This window comes from Barbatula barbatula, assembly GCF_947034865.1.
Source record: "Barbatula barbatula genome assembly, chromosome: 17".
Lineage (NCBI taxonomy): Eukaryota > Metazoa > Chordata > Actinopteri > Cypriniformes > Nemacheilidae > Barbatula > Barbatula barbatula.
The window spans coordinates 11,134,843-11,152,492 of record NC_136780.1 but is presented as its reverse complement, the minus strand read 5'-3'; the positions used below and the strand labels follow the sequence as shown (position 1 = coordinate 11,152,492).

Below are 17,650 nucleotides of genomic sequence, written 5' to 3'. Positions count from 1 at the left end.
GTGGAAAATATGGCAAAGCTTTAACAAATAAACAAGATCCACTTGGATCCAATGGATATTACAGGCTGGGTTTAAAATAGCTGACCGTCATTTTTTTTTACAACAAGGCCAGACGCTGCACGATTGATAACGCTCTCAATCTCCACAAAAAACCCTATTTATAAAACAGCAGAGTAATTCTAATGGCTTGAGAGATGCATACAAAAATGTTTCTTTAAATTTACTGTCATCAACACTCAATAAAAGCACTTAGAATAGGGCTGATCTTCTGTTTTTGCAGCACCACTCCAACTGGAGGGCACTTTTTTACAGACAGTCAAAGAATCGACTGTGATGTAGGGCAGTTACACATGTATGACAGAATTGCATATAGCAAAAATAACAAATGGCCAGATTAGAGATGATATTTGGGAATTATCTGGTAAATCTCAATAATCTCAACGTGGGCAATTAGCATTCAACGTTTCAGTCTTAAAAATATCTCTGTTGATATATCTGTAAAGTTAGCATTTTGGAAAGCATTTCAATGGGCAATGGAAAGAAAGGAAATTGAATTATGGACTATACATTAAACTTCCTTGAAGTAGCCGGAAGATATAACCTTCTCAGATTTTACTATTTTAAAGGGATAGTTAAACCCCAAAATAAATCATTTACTGTGCCTCAGATTGTTGCAAACCTCTGTATACATTTCTTTGCTGTGCTAAACACAAAGGAAGATATTTGTAAAAATGTCATGGTAGGGAAAATAAATACTGTGGGAGTTCATGGGGGATGAGATCTCTGGTTACTGATATTGTTCCAAATATCTTCCTTTGTGTTTGGCAGAACAAAGAAATGTATACAGGTTTGGAACAATCTGAGGGTGAGTGAATGACAGAACAGTTTTGGGTGAACTATCCCTTTAAAGTGACATATAAGCAAGCCACATTTTCCAAGTTTTTTGTCAAATCAAATGACGTCTACCCTGATTTACATCCATTGGGATTATACAAGCATGATGGCAGAATATGGAGAGGTAGAACGAAAGATCAAGCAAGATAATGTCTCCAGTAATAGCTGTAAACTTCATGTTGATGTTGTAACCAATCGAGAGTTAATGATCTAATGTTTACACATGTACAAAAGCAAACAAAACTGTTGTAGTACAACACCTTCCTACTCTACAGCTACCAGCATGCTCTCCGTACACATCTTCTCACGGCATATTATCAAGTCTTTATAAAAGGACAGGTTCATAATGCAATTCGAACAAGGCTAAGTTGTTAAGGTTTCATCCTGGATGGTTGCTGGAGAACTGTACAGATTTTCAGAGCAATGCTAAGGAATGTTCTGTCGCTGGAGGTCAGGTTGAAGGTGTTTTCCTTTATATCTACATGGTTTTAGTAAGCACTGCTGACATCTTGGGTCTTGGTTGGTCAGGTCCTCCAATAAAGAACAGAGGAATGGCAGATTTAAGAAGAGGTGTGTGGAATGGTAGATTGTTGGACATTGAAAGGCAGGATTGGCCGGACTTAAAACTGGATGGATGGATGATGAATCTAAAGAGGTCAACTCTCTCTCCCTTTCCTTGGCATTAAAGTGTGCTGGTTAGACTGAGGTCTGGTTCTGGAAAGACCAGAAAAGTGTCCTGTTTTTGTGATCCTGAATTCTTGAGTGTATTGGCGTGTGTGGCAGTGCATTTGTGTGGCAGTATGTGTGTATATGAATATTTTATGAGAGTTCTGTTTGTGAAGCTTTCAAGGAGGTCTATCACTCATTACATGTATCCAGTCGTTCTTCGGTTGTCGTGGACGACTCCTGCATGCGGTGCCTGCACTGGCCTTGTGTGTGTCGTGTGGTGGTGCGGGAGTGACGGGCGAAACAGGACGGGGTCTGTGAGTTGCAGTCACAAACTGAATCCTGCAAAGAAAACAAGTTCTTATAATTATTTTCTAAATAATTTAAGATACATGCATGTTGTAAATGTAAAAATGTTTGTTTTGCCCTTTGGTGAGGTTCATATCAATATTATGTATCTAGATTAGGGGTGTCGCACATAAAGGTATTAAACATAATTTTGGGTCACACTTAAGAACAGGGACCAATTCTCACTGTTTACTATTAACTACGAGTTTTGCCTCAACATTCCCCTAAATAATGTATATAAGGTAGTTTTTAGGTTTAGGTATTGGGTAGGATTGAGGTATATAGAATAAGGCAATGCAGAATAAGGCATTAATATGTGCTAATATACAACCGATATGCATGTTAATAAGCAAGTAGTTAATGATGAATTACTGAAAATAAAAACGTACACTAACCCTCTTCTCTCAACAGGTAGTGGTCTAGCTTTTGTTGAAACTAGTAACTTTGAATTAGCACCTATTCTACTATTGCTCTCTGTATGACATATCGCTTATTGCTCCCCGAACTCCTAATTCGCTTTAGATAAAAGCGTCTGCTAAATGACTAAATGTAATGTAATGAATTTGTATACCTTAATATAAAGTGTAACCATAATTTAAATTTTATTTAAATATTGAATCAGCGTTACAAATATCCATTTAATCGTTGCTTTTATATTGGTAGATTGTGCAAATATTCAATTAATATTTTTATATATCCCCAAACCCGGTAAATGTTTATTATTAAAAAAACGAATCAATAAAATACCATATAGTCTCACCTCCAAGGTGCTGAAGCTTATAGTCATTGCATCCTTTCCGGTAGCTACCAACTCATCTCTTTGTGTTTTCATAAACCTCTTATTAACAATCTTTGTGATGTTGTCTGTCCCAATCAGAGTTCCAGGCAGGCATTCGGGTTTCGGTTCGTCCATGACACCCATAGCTCCTGTCCTGCTGCAAACATTGCGAATTAACTCCTGTACCACGCCATACTTTTGAGCTCCGGCTTCTCCCAGACCGATTCCTTTGCTAGGACAGGAAGGTTTTCCAGCAGCTAGTCTCCCTGGATGCGAATCTGCTTTCCACAAGGACTCGACACTTCCAGAATTTTCCACTACGCTGAAGAGACTGGTCAATCCATCATTGAGTCCGCTAAGCACTGGGCTGTCACGGGTGGTGGTGGAACGTGCCCAAGCGGAACCGTTCTGAGTGCCGCAGCGATGGTTCAGGTTCCAGACGCTACGATCTCTTGAAGACGTGGATGATGTCTCAAGTTTAGAAGAGGAGGTGGAGACCCTGCGAGTGAGCTTGGGTGAGCCGTATTTTGGCGAGCAACAAGGTCTGTCAATACGGCTGTGGACTTTATCCAGCGATGAGGAGATCTGTCGGGAACGTGCAGAAACAAGTGAGGTGGATGGGCGAGGAGACCATGCTTTACCTTGAAGGCCTCTGGTTGTTGGAATAGGACCCTCCGTTTGTAAGCCAATGCTGACGAACTGCGCCGTTTGTGTTCCTGTGCTAGAAACACCCACTGTCTGGCTCGCCGTATCTTTGCTGCACTTCCTCTCCAGGGAGCTTGACCGTATGGCCTGTCGCACACAGTTGGTCATCTCCTTCATGTCATCGCTGAGGTTGCCTGAAATCTCCAGTCCGTGGAATGGAGCAGAACCTCCCGTGTGCCCCTCAAGCAGGTTTCTGTGCTGCTGGGAAAGTGAACTCAACCACTGCTCATAAGCCGACGATGAAGCACTTGATGAGGGTGCAGACACAGGGACCTGATCTGATGGATCCATCATGGCAGCGTCCCTAGATGCAAACCCTTGCTGGGGGTTCTGGTGGGTCTTTTCATTGACTGGCCTCCTCTCCATTCTCCTCACGGTTGGAGGGCTGTAATAGATGCGAATGCCAGTTTTATCCGGAGCAGTGTAGCTTCTCTGGACGTACTCTTCATGTCCCGGAAAGGTACTGTTGGAGTTGGTACTTGGGCAGTCCCATGTTTTGAATTGGTCACCCTTCTCAAGCATTGCCGAATCGTTGGTCAAGTACTTCCAATTCTTCTTGTTGAGGTCACTCAGGTCGGTACGAGCTAAAAGCGAGGCATGAGCAGCAGATTGGTTCCCCTCTTGTACTTCACTGACCTTATGACCAGGAAGGAAAAGGCTGGTGTCCAGCAGATTCCTGCATTCCGAGAGAGTGGAAATTGATTTGGTCCTGTAAGAGAAAAATGAGGATCATCACAAAATGATCAAATGTGGAGTGAAAAGGGGAGTGATTTACATCTCATGTAAGTCATTGTACCTTTGTAAGACTGAGCTGTTAGTGGACGCATCTGGTGAGGTTTCCTTCGCTGTGGTTTTATCGTGGGGAAGCTGAAATAAAAATGATATATTTAGTGAAGTTTAACAGAGGCTTGGTCACCCCCCACCTCACAGTACTCCCATTCATCCGTGTGGTATAACTGAGTCAGTTTCTATTCTCTTTTGGAAATGAGGTCATTCAAAACAGCTACTTTCCTGTATGGGGCTAATGACTGCATTCTGTCTGTCTAAATGACCTAATTTCTCTCAAGGAGACATGTTGTCATTTAGAATATCATAGAAAAATAGAGAACTGTGCTTTGGTGGTCAAAGAAGAAACTTTTCCAGTCTCATTACGTACAGTGTGGTTTGTGCAGACACACTGACCACACTGTCTCAGGCTTCATTCCAGTCTGACTACACACTCTCTGAGCCGCCACATGGATATGCAAAACCAGCAATTCCAGATAAGTGATGCAGCGAGTGTGTCCGCAGGCGTTCTGCGGAAGTGTTTAAAGATAATGTCACGTCCGTCTATGATGTGGAGGGTGCACGGGAGGAAGTGTGGGGATAAAAGATAAAATATGCGCAGGATAAATAAACTTTAAGGATGACACATCCTCACAAACCCAAATAAAAGAACAAATGAATAGGGCTCAGTACATTGTGAAAGAGTAGGCTTTGTGATTTTAAATGTATTTGAACCTTAAAGGGACTGTTCACCCAAATATTTCAATTCGGCGTAATTTACTCACCCTCGAGTTGTTTGAAATCTGTTTAAATCTGTCTTTGTTCTGATGAACGCAGAGATATATATTTGACAGAATGCTTATAACCAGACAGATTTTGCCCCCCCATTGACTACCATAGTTGGAAAAAATACAATGGTAGTCAAAAGTGCCCCAGAACTGTTTGCTGTCCTACATTCTTCAAAATTTCTTATTTTGTGTTCAACAGAACATATAAAATTATAAAATAATTGGGGAGCAAAATCTGTCTGGTTATAGCATTCTTCTAAATATCTTTCTCTGTGTTCATCAGAACTAAGAAATGTATACAGATTTCTAACAACTCGAATCTGTTGACAGATTTCTAACAACTCGAATCTGTTGACAGATTTTAAGTTTTGAACACTTTGTTCACCTAAACATGTAACTATGTCACTGTTTACTGACCTGTTATAACAGAATTTGGAATATTAAGAACTTTATAATTGCCCTTTTTCAAAGCGCTCCCTAAGCAGTGTAGTGTCCACTGACCTGTGTGGCTTTGCTCTGGGTATCTCTTAAACGTTGTTCCCATTGGCTTCTCTCCTGGTTGAAGTGCTCCAGAAGCTCCAGCCTCTCCCGGCTCCAGTTCCTCTCACTAATCTGCAGCTGTTTGGTGAGGTCCATCACAGCAGCGTAAGAGTCCGCAAGCAGGTGTTGATGCTCCCCTCGCTCCTTTTTCAGTGCCTCCTTGAGGTCGGGAGGATCCTTTTCACCCCCAGCCACAGATACCTTGCCCACCTTTCCTTCCAGCTGATGAAAGAAAGTAAGACACTATGGATGAGTAACCATGAAAACAGCTTCATGTAAAGCAGAGCCATTGAGAGAGAGGGTTGCGCCAACGGAAGTTCAAAATGTTCGTGTGTCACGTGATTCATGGAGCCTTCGGATAGTTCCAGGACATTATGATTTCTCTTTAAATGCTTTATTTCTTAAATTTTTGTATTCATTAAATGACTTACATCTTTAAATGGGTTAAAGTTGGTCTGTTTAGCCGCAGCGCCATTCGTTATTCCTTGTAACTTCCGGGAACTATTGAGAGCCTCCATGAACCGCCAATGCTTTGAAAAAACGGTTCCATTGGAGTCAACGGAGTTGACGCAACGCTCTCTCTCAATGGCTCTGATGTAAAGTAGACCTATTCAGACAGATGCTAACAGCAGCATCATCCAAACAACATCAATCTTTTAAATGGACATTTATTGACCTTACACCATTAAATGAGTTTCTCTTGTCAAGGCAATATGACAAACAAAGTTAAGTTATAATATGCTCAAGGCTACACTGTAAACCCTGCAGTAAATGTAACGGTCTCTTTTTACAGTCCTCTTGTTTACACTCTTACGAAGTCGAATTGGCAGATTTAACATGAAATATTTCACAATGTATGTATTAGAGCGATTTTACCATGAGTCAATAAGTAATACAGTTGTCATTTCCAAGCAAATAACAGAGAATTAAACCGTTGTGTGGTCACATATGCGAATATTGTACAGTGGCTTTAAACAGCAGCTCATCTAATAAGATTTTTTATGATATTTTCCATTATGTTTCTAGCAACAAAGTCACCCTATTCTTCATCCTCCATCCTCATTTAAATTTGTTCTGCTTTTTCAATTGGAGTTGCAAATCTGCAAATTTCACGAGCTTACGTAAGTCGCTTATTAAAACCCAGGCCTGCTGGGACCTCATCAGACAGTCTTATGACTGGCTTCTCACGCTGATAATGTCTAATGAGTTCTGCTCTGGACGCAACAATGAGGTTAATGGGTTGATGTGGTTTATTAAAGAGGGTGAAAGACATTTATTCCAAATACCTTCCCGTCAACCCCAGAGCTCTTGTGAACTTGTGACAGTGCCACATTGTATTTATTTATCAGTGCACTGCTTTCTTCTCAGGATGCAGATGTGGCTTTGCACATAATTTTTTCTTTAACTCTTATAATAAATTCATAATAGGTGACAAACTGCAGCATCGACAGGAGACTTTATAGCATTAAAGAAACAGCATTATTTTCCTCTTCTTTTATCAATAATGTATCTTGTTGATGCAGTGATTTGTCATTCGTCTGTGACAGGTTGTTATTAGTGTCGTAGAGGTCACAGCTAATACAAGGGCATTAGGTCCCTCCTCTCCCATTCCTCCTTTCAGCACTCGTCTCATTCTCTGCACCATTCTTACAAAAACAAAGGAAGTGCCAATGAAAAGGAGGCGTGGCCAAGAGAAGGGGAGCAATGAAATATTGAGCTATCAGAGCAGTGATGATGAAAGCGGCATTCTGGTGACATAGGTTTCTCTGGAGAATGCAGGAGTAATACTTTCAACAATGTAAGACAGAACCTATCCCTTTATGCGAATAGACTGACTGACAACAGCGAATTTCAGTGAATTCATTATATTTCGCATTTGCATACATTTACACAAAGATTAATTACATTTCCAATATATAAACTGTCAATTAAATAATTTTATATATGTTGGAAAATAAAAAGAATAATACATTACACAATGACAATAATTTGAATAACACATCAGGAATTGCTGCTTTTCATATATTGAAAATATTAGCCCTATATGGAAATATATTATTTCATACATTGCATTGTATTTTCCTGTGTATTCGCATTTACGCAAGACTATTTAAGTAATTTAGTTTTTTCTTGACAGCCCTTAATCCACATTCACTGTATGGAAGAGATCAACTCTGATAATGTGCTAAACTTCTTCAATAGTGCTCCACGGAGGAAAAAGCCATATGGGTCTCAGAATGACAGAGAGGTGAGTAAATGATAACAGAATCTCATTTCAAACTATCATTTTACATCTCAAAGATGACTGCGGTTATGAATGCGTTTCATAGAGGAGATATTAAACTCATCTTTCACCATCACGCCCTGCAACAAGCCTATAAGCACACACACACACACACAGCTATTGACACACTGCAGATGGCTCTCACAGCTCTCTTGTCAGACTACTGGTGCATGTCCCAACAGCAGCGCAAATGAATATCAAATAACAAAATTACAGCTGACACTGACTCCAAGCTTATCCGACAGTAACTAGGGAAATGTATCTATCTGTCTTCTCTCTACAGATGCTCCTCTGCCAGAGGTTTTCATAATATATCACCCAAGAGGAATTACTGTAATCTGTGTGTGTTGAATCAATGACTAAAGCACCTGAAGTGCAGGAGTTAAAATAACTTGAGTGTGGAAATCAATGCTAAAGTAATGACTTTACAACTACACTAAGTTATCTGTACAATTATTCAATGATTCTTTTAAACGTTATTGTGTTACACGCCACAGTGTATTTAACAGTGATTCTTTTACACATGCTGCAGTATTCTATAATGTTTACTTTAATGACTACTAATAACAAAAATTATGTTATTGGTTCACTACTTGTATTCAAAGTTGTATTGACGCCATATTTGCTTTCCTTTTACTGTAATTTGACATTTACTGTAATGTGAAATAAACACATACTCAAATGTATAGTATAATGAAATGTAAGTCGCTTTGGATAAAATGGTCTGCCAAAAGCATAAATGTAAATGTAATGCACATACAAAAGACACTGCATTGCTAATAAACAGAAAAAAAAACCTGTTTAGAAAAACCACAAGATGTAAATATCACATGTCCGAACATAAGACTAGTCTGAAGCCAGTTTTGTCATGGCTGTGAACATCTGCTAAACACTAATTTGGGTGTGACATAACTATCCACAAAATACAGTTTACAAGAGCGCAGACACTCACCTGAGTGATGATGCTCTTGAGTTCCATCCATTCGACTTCCCATGATGCTTTAGCACGGGCAAACTGCTGAGTTAGCTCCTGAGAACTCTGACGCTCCTCGCGGAGCTCAGCGCTCAGATCTTGAAGGGCCACCTTCAAGTCGGACAGAGTATTGCCGAACCCGCTAGGTTGCTGAGGAAGCAACAGGAAATGACATTTACATAGATGTAAAGATTTTATTATAAGGGTAAACAAATCCATAGTAGGGATGTTCAACGATTTATCGCGATCAATTGCATCCAGAATAACAGTTTGTGTTTACAATATATATGTCTGTGAACTGTGAATATTAAATTTGTATTCCTAAACACACATACATGTACATTTTGTTTCAGGAAAAAGTACAAATAAAAATGAATGCTTGTTTATATATAACTTAAATTTCAACTATAAATGCAAATATATATATACACATATACAAAAATTTATACTAAATATATACTGTACATGCATGTGTACGTGTTTATTTATACAAAATAAATATGCACAGATATGTATTATGTAAACACAAAGGTTTATTCTGGATGCGATTCATTGCGATTAATTGTTCAACGGCAAGGTTTAATCGTTCAGCGGCTTTCCTGTTGAACTTAGATACTTTTCCAATTCTGACTTTTTATAGGATTAGCTCACCTAACATGAGAATTCAATTGTTGTTTACTCAGCCTCTCAATATTATATTATGTAAACATTATACGGTTAAAACTACACAATGCGTTGGTAATGCTAGACTTTTTGTCCGAGTTTGCATTCATACGCATCCAAATGCTGCAAACAGGAAACGCAAGCGCATACAAGAGCGTATTGCATTTCATCACATTCCAAAGTTCAAGTCTGGTGAACAGTGAATTTAAATCACGTGAAGACATGTGACCAATAGAAGATCCATACATAACAGTGCAACCTTTTAAGAAAAACCAATATACAGGAGACACTGATACTAGCAATATTGCACAAGACCCTCTATACTTTAATAATTCTGCATACTGAAAGTCTATTGTGATCATTCTTTGAAAAATCCTACTTTTGTAGAAGTGAATAAAGAAGTGGGAAGAAAACAGCACCCAAATTCAGACCAATATACTGGTGAATAAACTGTATCAGAATATTCACTCCTTTAACCTACCAGCGGGCAGATTTTCTCTGCAAGGCTTTGCTCTTTGGATGTAGGATTCAGGGGTTGCGCCTCAGCAGCAGACATCTTGTTGTCTCCATAGTGTGCTGACAGCCCATCTTCCTCGAGTAAGAGGCGGAGATCCTTGACACTATTAACCTGAAGGAACGCATTGGAGATGTATTTACACAATACTTACAAAGCAAAAAAGACCTTAATTTCTCACAGAAGAACTCCATACCTCCAGAATATCCTTGCTCTCTGTGTCTAGTTTCTTGCCGAGTCTCCACTGTTTGAGAAGCCAGCGGAGTTTGAGGCTGATGAGGAGCAGGCTTTCTTTTAGCTGTTGGGACTCCTGCACCAGAAGGTTCCTCTCTTGACTCCAAAGCTTCTGCTGAAGACCCGTCTGAAGGCTCAGACTCTGCAGCTGGAAGTCTCGACGAAGGAGGGCCTTCTGATGCTCTTCTTGAAGCTAGAAAGAGAGCATACCAAATACATTTGCCATATGTACATTTTTGTAATTTCAATGGGGAAAGTTGCCAGTGTTGGTTCAGGATCTATAAACGTCCTGATGTCCCGCTTTGCAATGTCAAGGTTATGTCCTATCTGGATGCTGGAGTTTGTTATATCTGGTGAGTTTCTTATTGTGTGTTTATGGAAGATCTAATATAGCACAAAATGTGTCACCTGAGAAAGTTTGTGTGTGTGGCTGTGTCGCGCCTGTCTCTCCTGCAACAACGCTTCCTGCGCGCCCTGAGCCTTCTCATTCACCTCCGACAACAGAGCATGAAGCTCACCGACCTGCTCTGAGAGCTGAAGAAAAACATGAGAAGAGAGAGAAACAGAGAGAGATTAAGAAACTGGTACTCAATCTGGTCAGTATTTTATATAAATACAAATAACATGGCAAAGAGTATGAAACTAATGTCTGTTTCATGGCAATGTGTGCAGAGAAAATACACTTTATTGACAAAGGTATTAAGACGCCCCCTTCAAAGGTATTCAGCTGGGTCCAGGTCTGGGCCCACTTAAGTTCTTCCACGCTAGACTGCAGCCGCAAGAGTGATCTTCAATGAACCGAAAAGAGCACACGTCACTCCTCTCTTCATTAAGTTACATTGGCTCCCTGTAGTCGCTCGCATCAAATTCAAAGCTCTGCTCTTGGCCTACAAGACCACCACTGGCTCGGCTCTCCTATATCTTCACTGGCTAATACAGATTTATGTACCTGCCAGATCCCTACGCTCTGCAAGAGAACAACATCTTGTAGTGCCATCCCTAAAAGGCTAAAGATCAATCTCACGTACCTTCTCTGGATCTGTTCCACATTTGTGGAATGATCTGTCCACTCCTACAAGATCAACAGATTCTGTGGCCATCTTTTAGAATCGTCTGGAAACACCTCTCTACCGTCATCAGCTGACTGATAAAGTTCTGACTTCTATCTCTTTTCTACTCTTTCTATCCTTAAAGAATTTAAACTTAGCTTTGCATACTGCGGTAGGCTATATGAGACCAGTTTTACTGTAGTTTTGTGCTTTTTGTGGTCCTTATGTTGTTCCAATTGCTTACATTGTTTAACTCATTTGTAAGTCGCTTTGGATAAAAGCATCTGCTAAACGATTAAATGTAAATGTAGACTGAATCGATCATTTCTTTTTTAATCTTTCTTCGTGCTCAGGGTCATTGTCATGTTACAATAGAAAAGGGCTCATAGTAAAACCTTCTGTTCATTAGAAGGGGGCTTCCCAATACTATTGTCTATATAGTGTATGTCCATTATTTGTCCTTTGGCAAGTTTAACTGTGCCCTCACTACACAATTTTAAATCTTATTTTGCCATAGCAAAGATCACAACCTCTTGGCCCCTAGTCTTTGGAGACAAAAATGCTTTTAATCCCAAGAACCATCAGTCCAAACAGGATTCACATTGAGCGTGCCCCAGTAATAATGTAAGAGCTTATGATCACAAGATAACAACTGTCTAATTTTCAGGACATGTAATGCATTCTTCTCTGATTTAAAGCTCTGCATATGGAAGTGTTTTAATCACAATGTCCATATTTTCCGCTAGCTTTAATTTACAGATTGAGCTTTATAAATTTGTGCCAATTTAATATATCACTGCAAAATGGTTGTGCTATCTAAATGGCACCAAATTATAGAGGAAAATAAATGATGCCTTAGTAAGACAGCAGTAAACAGTACAAATATGTTCATATCACAGTTACTGTTAAACCATGAACTAAACCATATCTGCTGACATCTCTGCGTGAGTGAGCAGATCTTGTTATATTTATGACTCTCTGAGCTTTTAAAATATTTAATCACAGACGCACTTGTTGATCAATGAGGAATAAAGAAAACAGGACACGCTGAAGTATGAAACCGTAAGAGAGCGATGCAAACGATTGACTGTTTTATAATAACCTTCCCAAACTGTTCTAAACTTAAAATCTCATTAAAACATTCAAAACTGTGTTTGTGTGGATGGGTATATTTACTAGCTGCTTGCCAGATAATATAATTATCTTTCAACAAGTTTAGTTATTCAGTATTTTTCTTGGATCTGTTTCAGAACCTAGTGAGTTGCCGCATTGTCTGCTGGGTACACAGAATCCCAACCACATTCAAAATTAAACATTTTAATCTATTTTCTATTCATACTGTATTTAGATTTCATTTTGATTTATTAAAAAACGTTCAAGATCATCGAAATGCATTCTTGGATTGGCTTATGAATATTAAGAATATTGTGATGCTGTGTTAAAGGTATATTCCAACCAAAATGAAAATTATGCCATGAATTATTCCTCCCCAGGTTGTTCCAAACCTTCAAAATGTCTTTGTTTGGTTGAAAACAAATAACAGATATTAAGCAACTGACATGTCAGGGACATTACCATACCACCATAGTAGGAAAAACAAAAATGGTAGTCAGAAGTGCCCTAGAACTGTTTGCTTTCCTAAATTCTTCAAAATATCACATTTTGTCTTCAACAGAACAAAATAATTATACAATTATTTTCCTACCATGGTAGACAGTGGTGCCTCAGTTGCTTTTTACAAATATATAAGTTTGTGTTCATCATAGCAAATAAATCTATAAAGCTTTGGAACAATTTGAGGGTGAGTAAATGATGACAGAATTTTCACTTTTGGGTGGAGTATCCCTTTAAATGAAGTTTAAGGATGTATCAATTGTTAGACACTATTTGAAACATTATTTGTGTCTGTAGCACACTTATGATTATGAAAACTGCTTGCTATGGTTCCTAAAGCAATTGAATATAACACTTTAGAAGACAACAGCGTTTTTGTGGATGTAAGCGTCTCACCAGATCAGCGTTGGTTCCCTGTTTGGAGTCTGTCTCCTCATCCTTGTTGCTGTCTTTCTCCTCTGCTTTGCATGGGTGAACTTTGCCCTCACAGTCTGGCTGGTCTCTAGAGTCAGGCTGTTGCATGCATGCATGGGCAAGTTAATGAAGGAAAAAAACAACAATAAAAAAAGAGCATGACAGAGGACAGACAACATCAAGAGAAATATGGTGAAGGAATTGAAAAGGTGAGGTGGTGCAGTGTGGGTACATAAGAAATGTGACTGACATTTGGCACAATGAGACATTTAAAATGAACACCCAGAAATCTAATCCAGCAAATAAAAAGCTCACAGGACAAAGAAAAGTATGTATAAGACAAACAGTTTGGTCATCGTGGTGTAAGACAAAACGCCGAAGAGAAACAAAACAATGACGAGTGAAAGCATCATCTTTGATTGGAGGAGAAAACAGGAAGGGGCAAAGTTTTATAAAAAATAACCATAAAGAGAGAGAAAAAATGAAAAAGGAACAAATGTAGCAGCGACCACAGGTGATGGTGCCCATGCAGTGATGAAACGAAAGGAGAGAAGGAGGAAGGGAAGAGTCTAGATTGGCTCTCAAGAGTTAAGCCTCTAATGGAGTCTAGTTAAATAATGGTGGACTAGAGCTCACTTAACATATAGCACACAATGTTTTACTGTATGAAAAAAACTAAATGGGTAGACGAAAAAAGACTAACACCCTGAGGTGTTAAAGGGAAAGTTTACCCAAAGATTCATATTCTGTCATCAATTATTCGCCCTCAGGTTGTTCCAAACCTGTATACATTTCTTTGTTCTGCTAAACACAAAGGAAGATATTTGTAAGAATGTTAGTAACCAAACAGATTTCATCCACCATTGACTCTCATAGTATTTATTTTCCATACTATGGCGGTAAATAGGGAATGAGAACTGTTTGGTTACTGATATTCTTACAAATATCTGCCTTTGTGTTTAGCAGAACAAAGAAATGTTTACTGGTTTGTACAAAATCTGAGGGTAAGGGAATGAAGACAGAATTTTCATTTTAGGGTGAACTATCCCTTTAAGACATAACCTTTTGTACTTAACATAATAACTGATATGAAGATTAATTTAATGGTGGTTTTCGATGTTTGTGTGAGGTGCTTGCCCATGCAAAACTCACTACCATGAATTTTGGCATTTCTGTGTTGCTATGTGGTTGCTAAAGACTTTCATGGTCATTCATCAAGGGATAGTCCACCCAAAAATTTAAATGATGCTGTCATTTATTCACCCTCATGTCAAACCTGTACGAATATGTTTCCTCAGCCGAACACAAAATAATATATTTCGAAGAATGTTGGTAACTGTACAACATTGGCACCCATTGACTTCCATTGTATGGACACAAAGCCACTTAGACATTTCTCAAAATATCTTTTGTGTTTCACTGAAGAAAGAGTCATACAGGTTTTGATCAACATGAGGGTAAATACATGATGACAGAATTTTAGTTTTGAAAGACTATTCAAGTATGTTTTGAATGGGATTTCACTACCAACTCTATCTGCAAGGTGAAAATTAACATCCCAATGAGATTTGTCTTATTTTAATGGGGAAATAAAATTTTTAGCCAATACAACACAGATGCTAACATTAAATCAACTTGGACACTTACCACTGGCCTTAGAGCCCACTGCTTTTTCAATTTATTGGTCAAATCTATTAGAGGCCAAATTGTTATCCACTATAAGGCTTTAAAATGCACTACGAGCATGAATTGTTAAAGTGGTGGGCAAAACATTTGAAGGAAAAGGGCAGTGTTGAATTCAAATCATTTATGATCTACCAAGCCAAGCAGCAAAAATGTAATTTCCAAATGAATATCGAAATGAAAAGGATAGAATATAATGGGATAGAAATATACTGAATGAGAATATTCATACCTTCAGTATGGCTGTGATTTGGTCAACTTGACCTTCTGTCGGGTCCCCTGACTCTGACAACACATGCATCTGGGATATTCCTTCCACGCACTCTCTCTCAGGACACTGACCCAGGTTGTCCACCCTCTCGCTGAGGGCGTGCAGCTGAGCCTGAAGAGACTGCAGTCGACCATGAAGAGCCTCCATCAGAGGCAGCGTTGAACCTTGAATCTGGCTTTTCTCCAGCAGAACAGGTTCAGCAGACTCATTCGATGTGATCTTACGATAGATGGTAGAGTCGGGTGTTGTCAAAAGCTGGATGGCTGAGGTAACGAGTTGTGCCTGGTCGCGGATAGCGAGAAGGTCTTTAACGCTGAGGCACTGGGTGGTATGAATATGACTCGATCCTGAAATTTTCTGATTCTTCTCCTCCAGAATATTGATCTGCTCATCTCCCACCGGCCCTTCACGGTGTGCCTGGCTCGGGATGCACTCAGCCGAGTCCCCCGCTTCGGCATCCGTCTCCAGTGCCGGACGTCCAGAGCCCTGGTTGGAGGCCAAGTCGCACCGCTGGAGGTTGGAAAGAAGCACTCGGTTCTCATACTGGAGTTTCTTTACTTTTCCATTCAGCTCTGCGATCTGCAGCCTAGCAGTTAGCAACTCTATATTGGTGGCTTCATTTAGACACGATCCATCTTCAGCAGCATCATGAATGATTGTGGGTGAAGAGATGGTTGCGGGTGACGGCTCTATCTCGGTAACAACAGGAAGTTCTGTTTTGTAGTGATTGAGCTCGTTCATCAAGAGCTTGTTCTGTTCTTCCATTTCGATCAGGGACCGCCGCAGCAGATCCGCCTCTTCTTCCACAAACTGCAGGTGTCGTTGCAGCTCCATCACATTCTCAGATGACGAGGAAAGCAGCGGGTGACTTGCAACTCCTCCCGCCATGCCCCCCGGAGGCTCTTGGATCTTCATGTCGTCCATTTCGGCTCGGAGGCCACGGTTTTCCACCTCCAGCTCTACGATTCGCCGGCTCAGAAGGTTTGCTTCCTCTTCTACCAGCTTCAGGTGAACTTTGACCTCGGCCTCACGGGTGTGAGGGGAGTCTGCAACCTCTTCGACCGTAAGCGAAGCATCGACTTCGCCGTAGAGAGAACGATACTTTCCCAGCTCTTCCTTCATGGCCTCATTGTCTTTCACCATCTTGGTGAGTTTCTTGCACATGAGGGCTGACTCTTCCTTGGCGAAGTGAAGTTGACATTTTAGGTCTGAACTGTCTTCTGGAGGCTAAATGAGGACATTGCTAGAGATTAGATGTGCATGACTTTGTCGTTTTTAATGACAGTGTGTTCTATTTATACCTGGTTTTTATGAGCAAACAGCCAATGCCCGATCTGTTAATCGTGCTAATAATGGTAAAACCGCGTGGAAAATGTTCTCATTAAGTTTTAAACAGTCTGGCGAGACTGACACCACAAAAGATAATCGTCCTCATTAAAATCATGTTGTCTACAATCATGTCCAAAGCCAAGTCCTATTTTTGTTGTGCTGGAGCATCACTCCAGACCATTTATTTTCCCTGTCTGTATAAAATAAAATGCTTTCATTTGTATCTAATGCGTAAAATAGATTGCTATAATTATAATACTTTTTATTAATATAATAATTTTATATCTTAAAACACTACAAATCCAGCTTGAAATAGCATAGAATTAGAAACTTTGAAATAAATGACTTTAGAAGGTAGAATATGCTCGCAAAACACAAATATAAAGACATGATCTTATATATTTGTTTGTAAACATGTTATGTAGTAACTAGAGATGCACAATAACCAGTAACGATTGATAAAAGCTATTTTCGCAACTATTGGCCGATAGTTTAAAATCAGCCAATGATCAGGACTGATATATCCTGTCAATCTAAAGAGGACAGAAAAATGCAATGAATTTGTGCTCTGTATAAAGAAAATGTTAAGAAACATCACCAGTTTGATGTTCAATATGAATTGTCATTATATTCATTAATAACATTCAGAACTATTAACTGCATCTTCAGAATAATCGATATCGGCTCTAAATAATCTGCTATCTGCATCGGTGGAAAAATATAGTATTGCTGTGTTTCTAGTAGTAGCATTTAGTTGCATTGCCTCTCACCGTTTTTCATAAAGATATACACCTGGCGAATCATCAAAATGTAAACTCAAAATAAATACAGCCTGATGCTGAATCTGGTCTTCAACTTGACTAGCAAGAGTGTAAACTCATGGTGGACAGAACACAAGACTTCTTAAAAAGGAGATGAAGAAGATGGAGAAAATGTGTCTGATGGGATAATAGCCAAGGGTTTATATACTGAACCTTGTGCGATCTACAGATCAATTCTGTAATTATATCATTATAACAAGCTGAAAAATGAAGGTATTAAGTGCATAGTTTTAGTACTGTATATCTTACCAGAGGCGATGCTTTTTTATCAGGTTTGTTGTTTGGCCTGGCTCCTCTCTTCTTTAAGTTCTACAAGA

At 39.4% G+C, this 17,650-nt stretch overlaps 1 protein-coding gene across 1 annotated transcript in view; it reads right to left on the bottom strand.

Annotated features, from left to right (window-relative positions):
- Positions 1–255: 255 nt before the first annotated feature.
- mtcl2 (microtubule crosslinking factor 2) overlaps positions 256–17,650 on the bottom strand; it is a 39,584-nt gene continuing 22,189 nt past the window's right edge. Inside the window, exons 4-14 of the mRNA XM_079478584.1 lie at positions 17,583–17,642; positions 15,145–16,410; positions 13,212–13,328; positions 10,561–10,686; positions 10,115–10,345; positions 9,886–10,032; positions 8,721–8,891; positions 5,446–5,706; positions 4,188–4,258; positions 2,669–4,100; positions 256–1,902 (exon numbers count right to left, since the gene is read on the bottom strand). Of these exons, the coding sequence (XP_079334710.1) occupies positions 1,753–1,902; positions 2,669–4,100; positions 4,188–4,258; positions 5,446–5,706; positions 8,721–8,891; positions 9,886–10,032; positions 10,115–10,345; positions 10,561–10,686; positions 13,212–13,328; positions 15,145–16,410; positions 17,583–17,642 (4,032 nt within the window). The 3' untranslated portion in view covers positions 256–1,752. The remainder of the gene's footprint in view (positions 1,903–2,668; positions 4,101–4,187; positions 4,259–5,445; positions 5,707–8,720; positions 8,892–9,885; positions 10,033–10,114; positions 10,346–10,560; positions 10,687–13,211; positions 13,329–15,144; positions 16,411–17,582; positions 17,643–17,650) is intronic.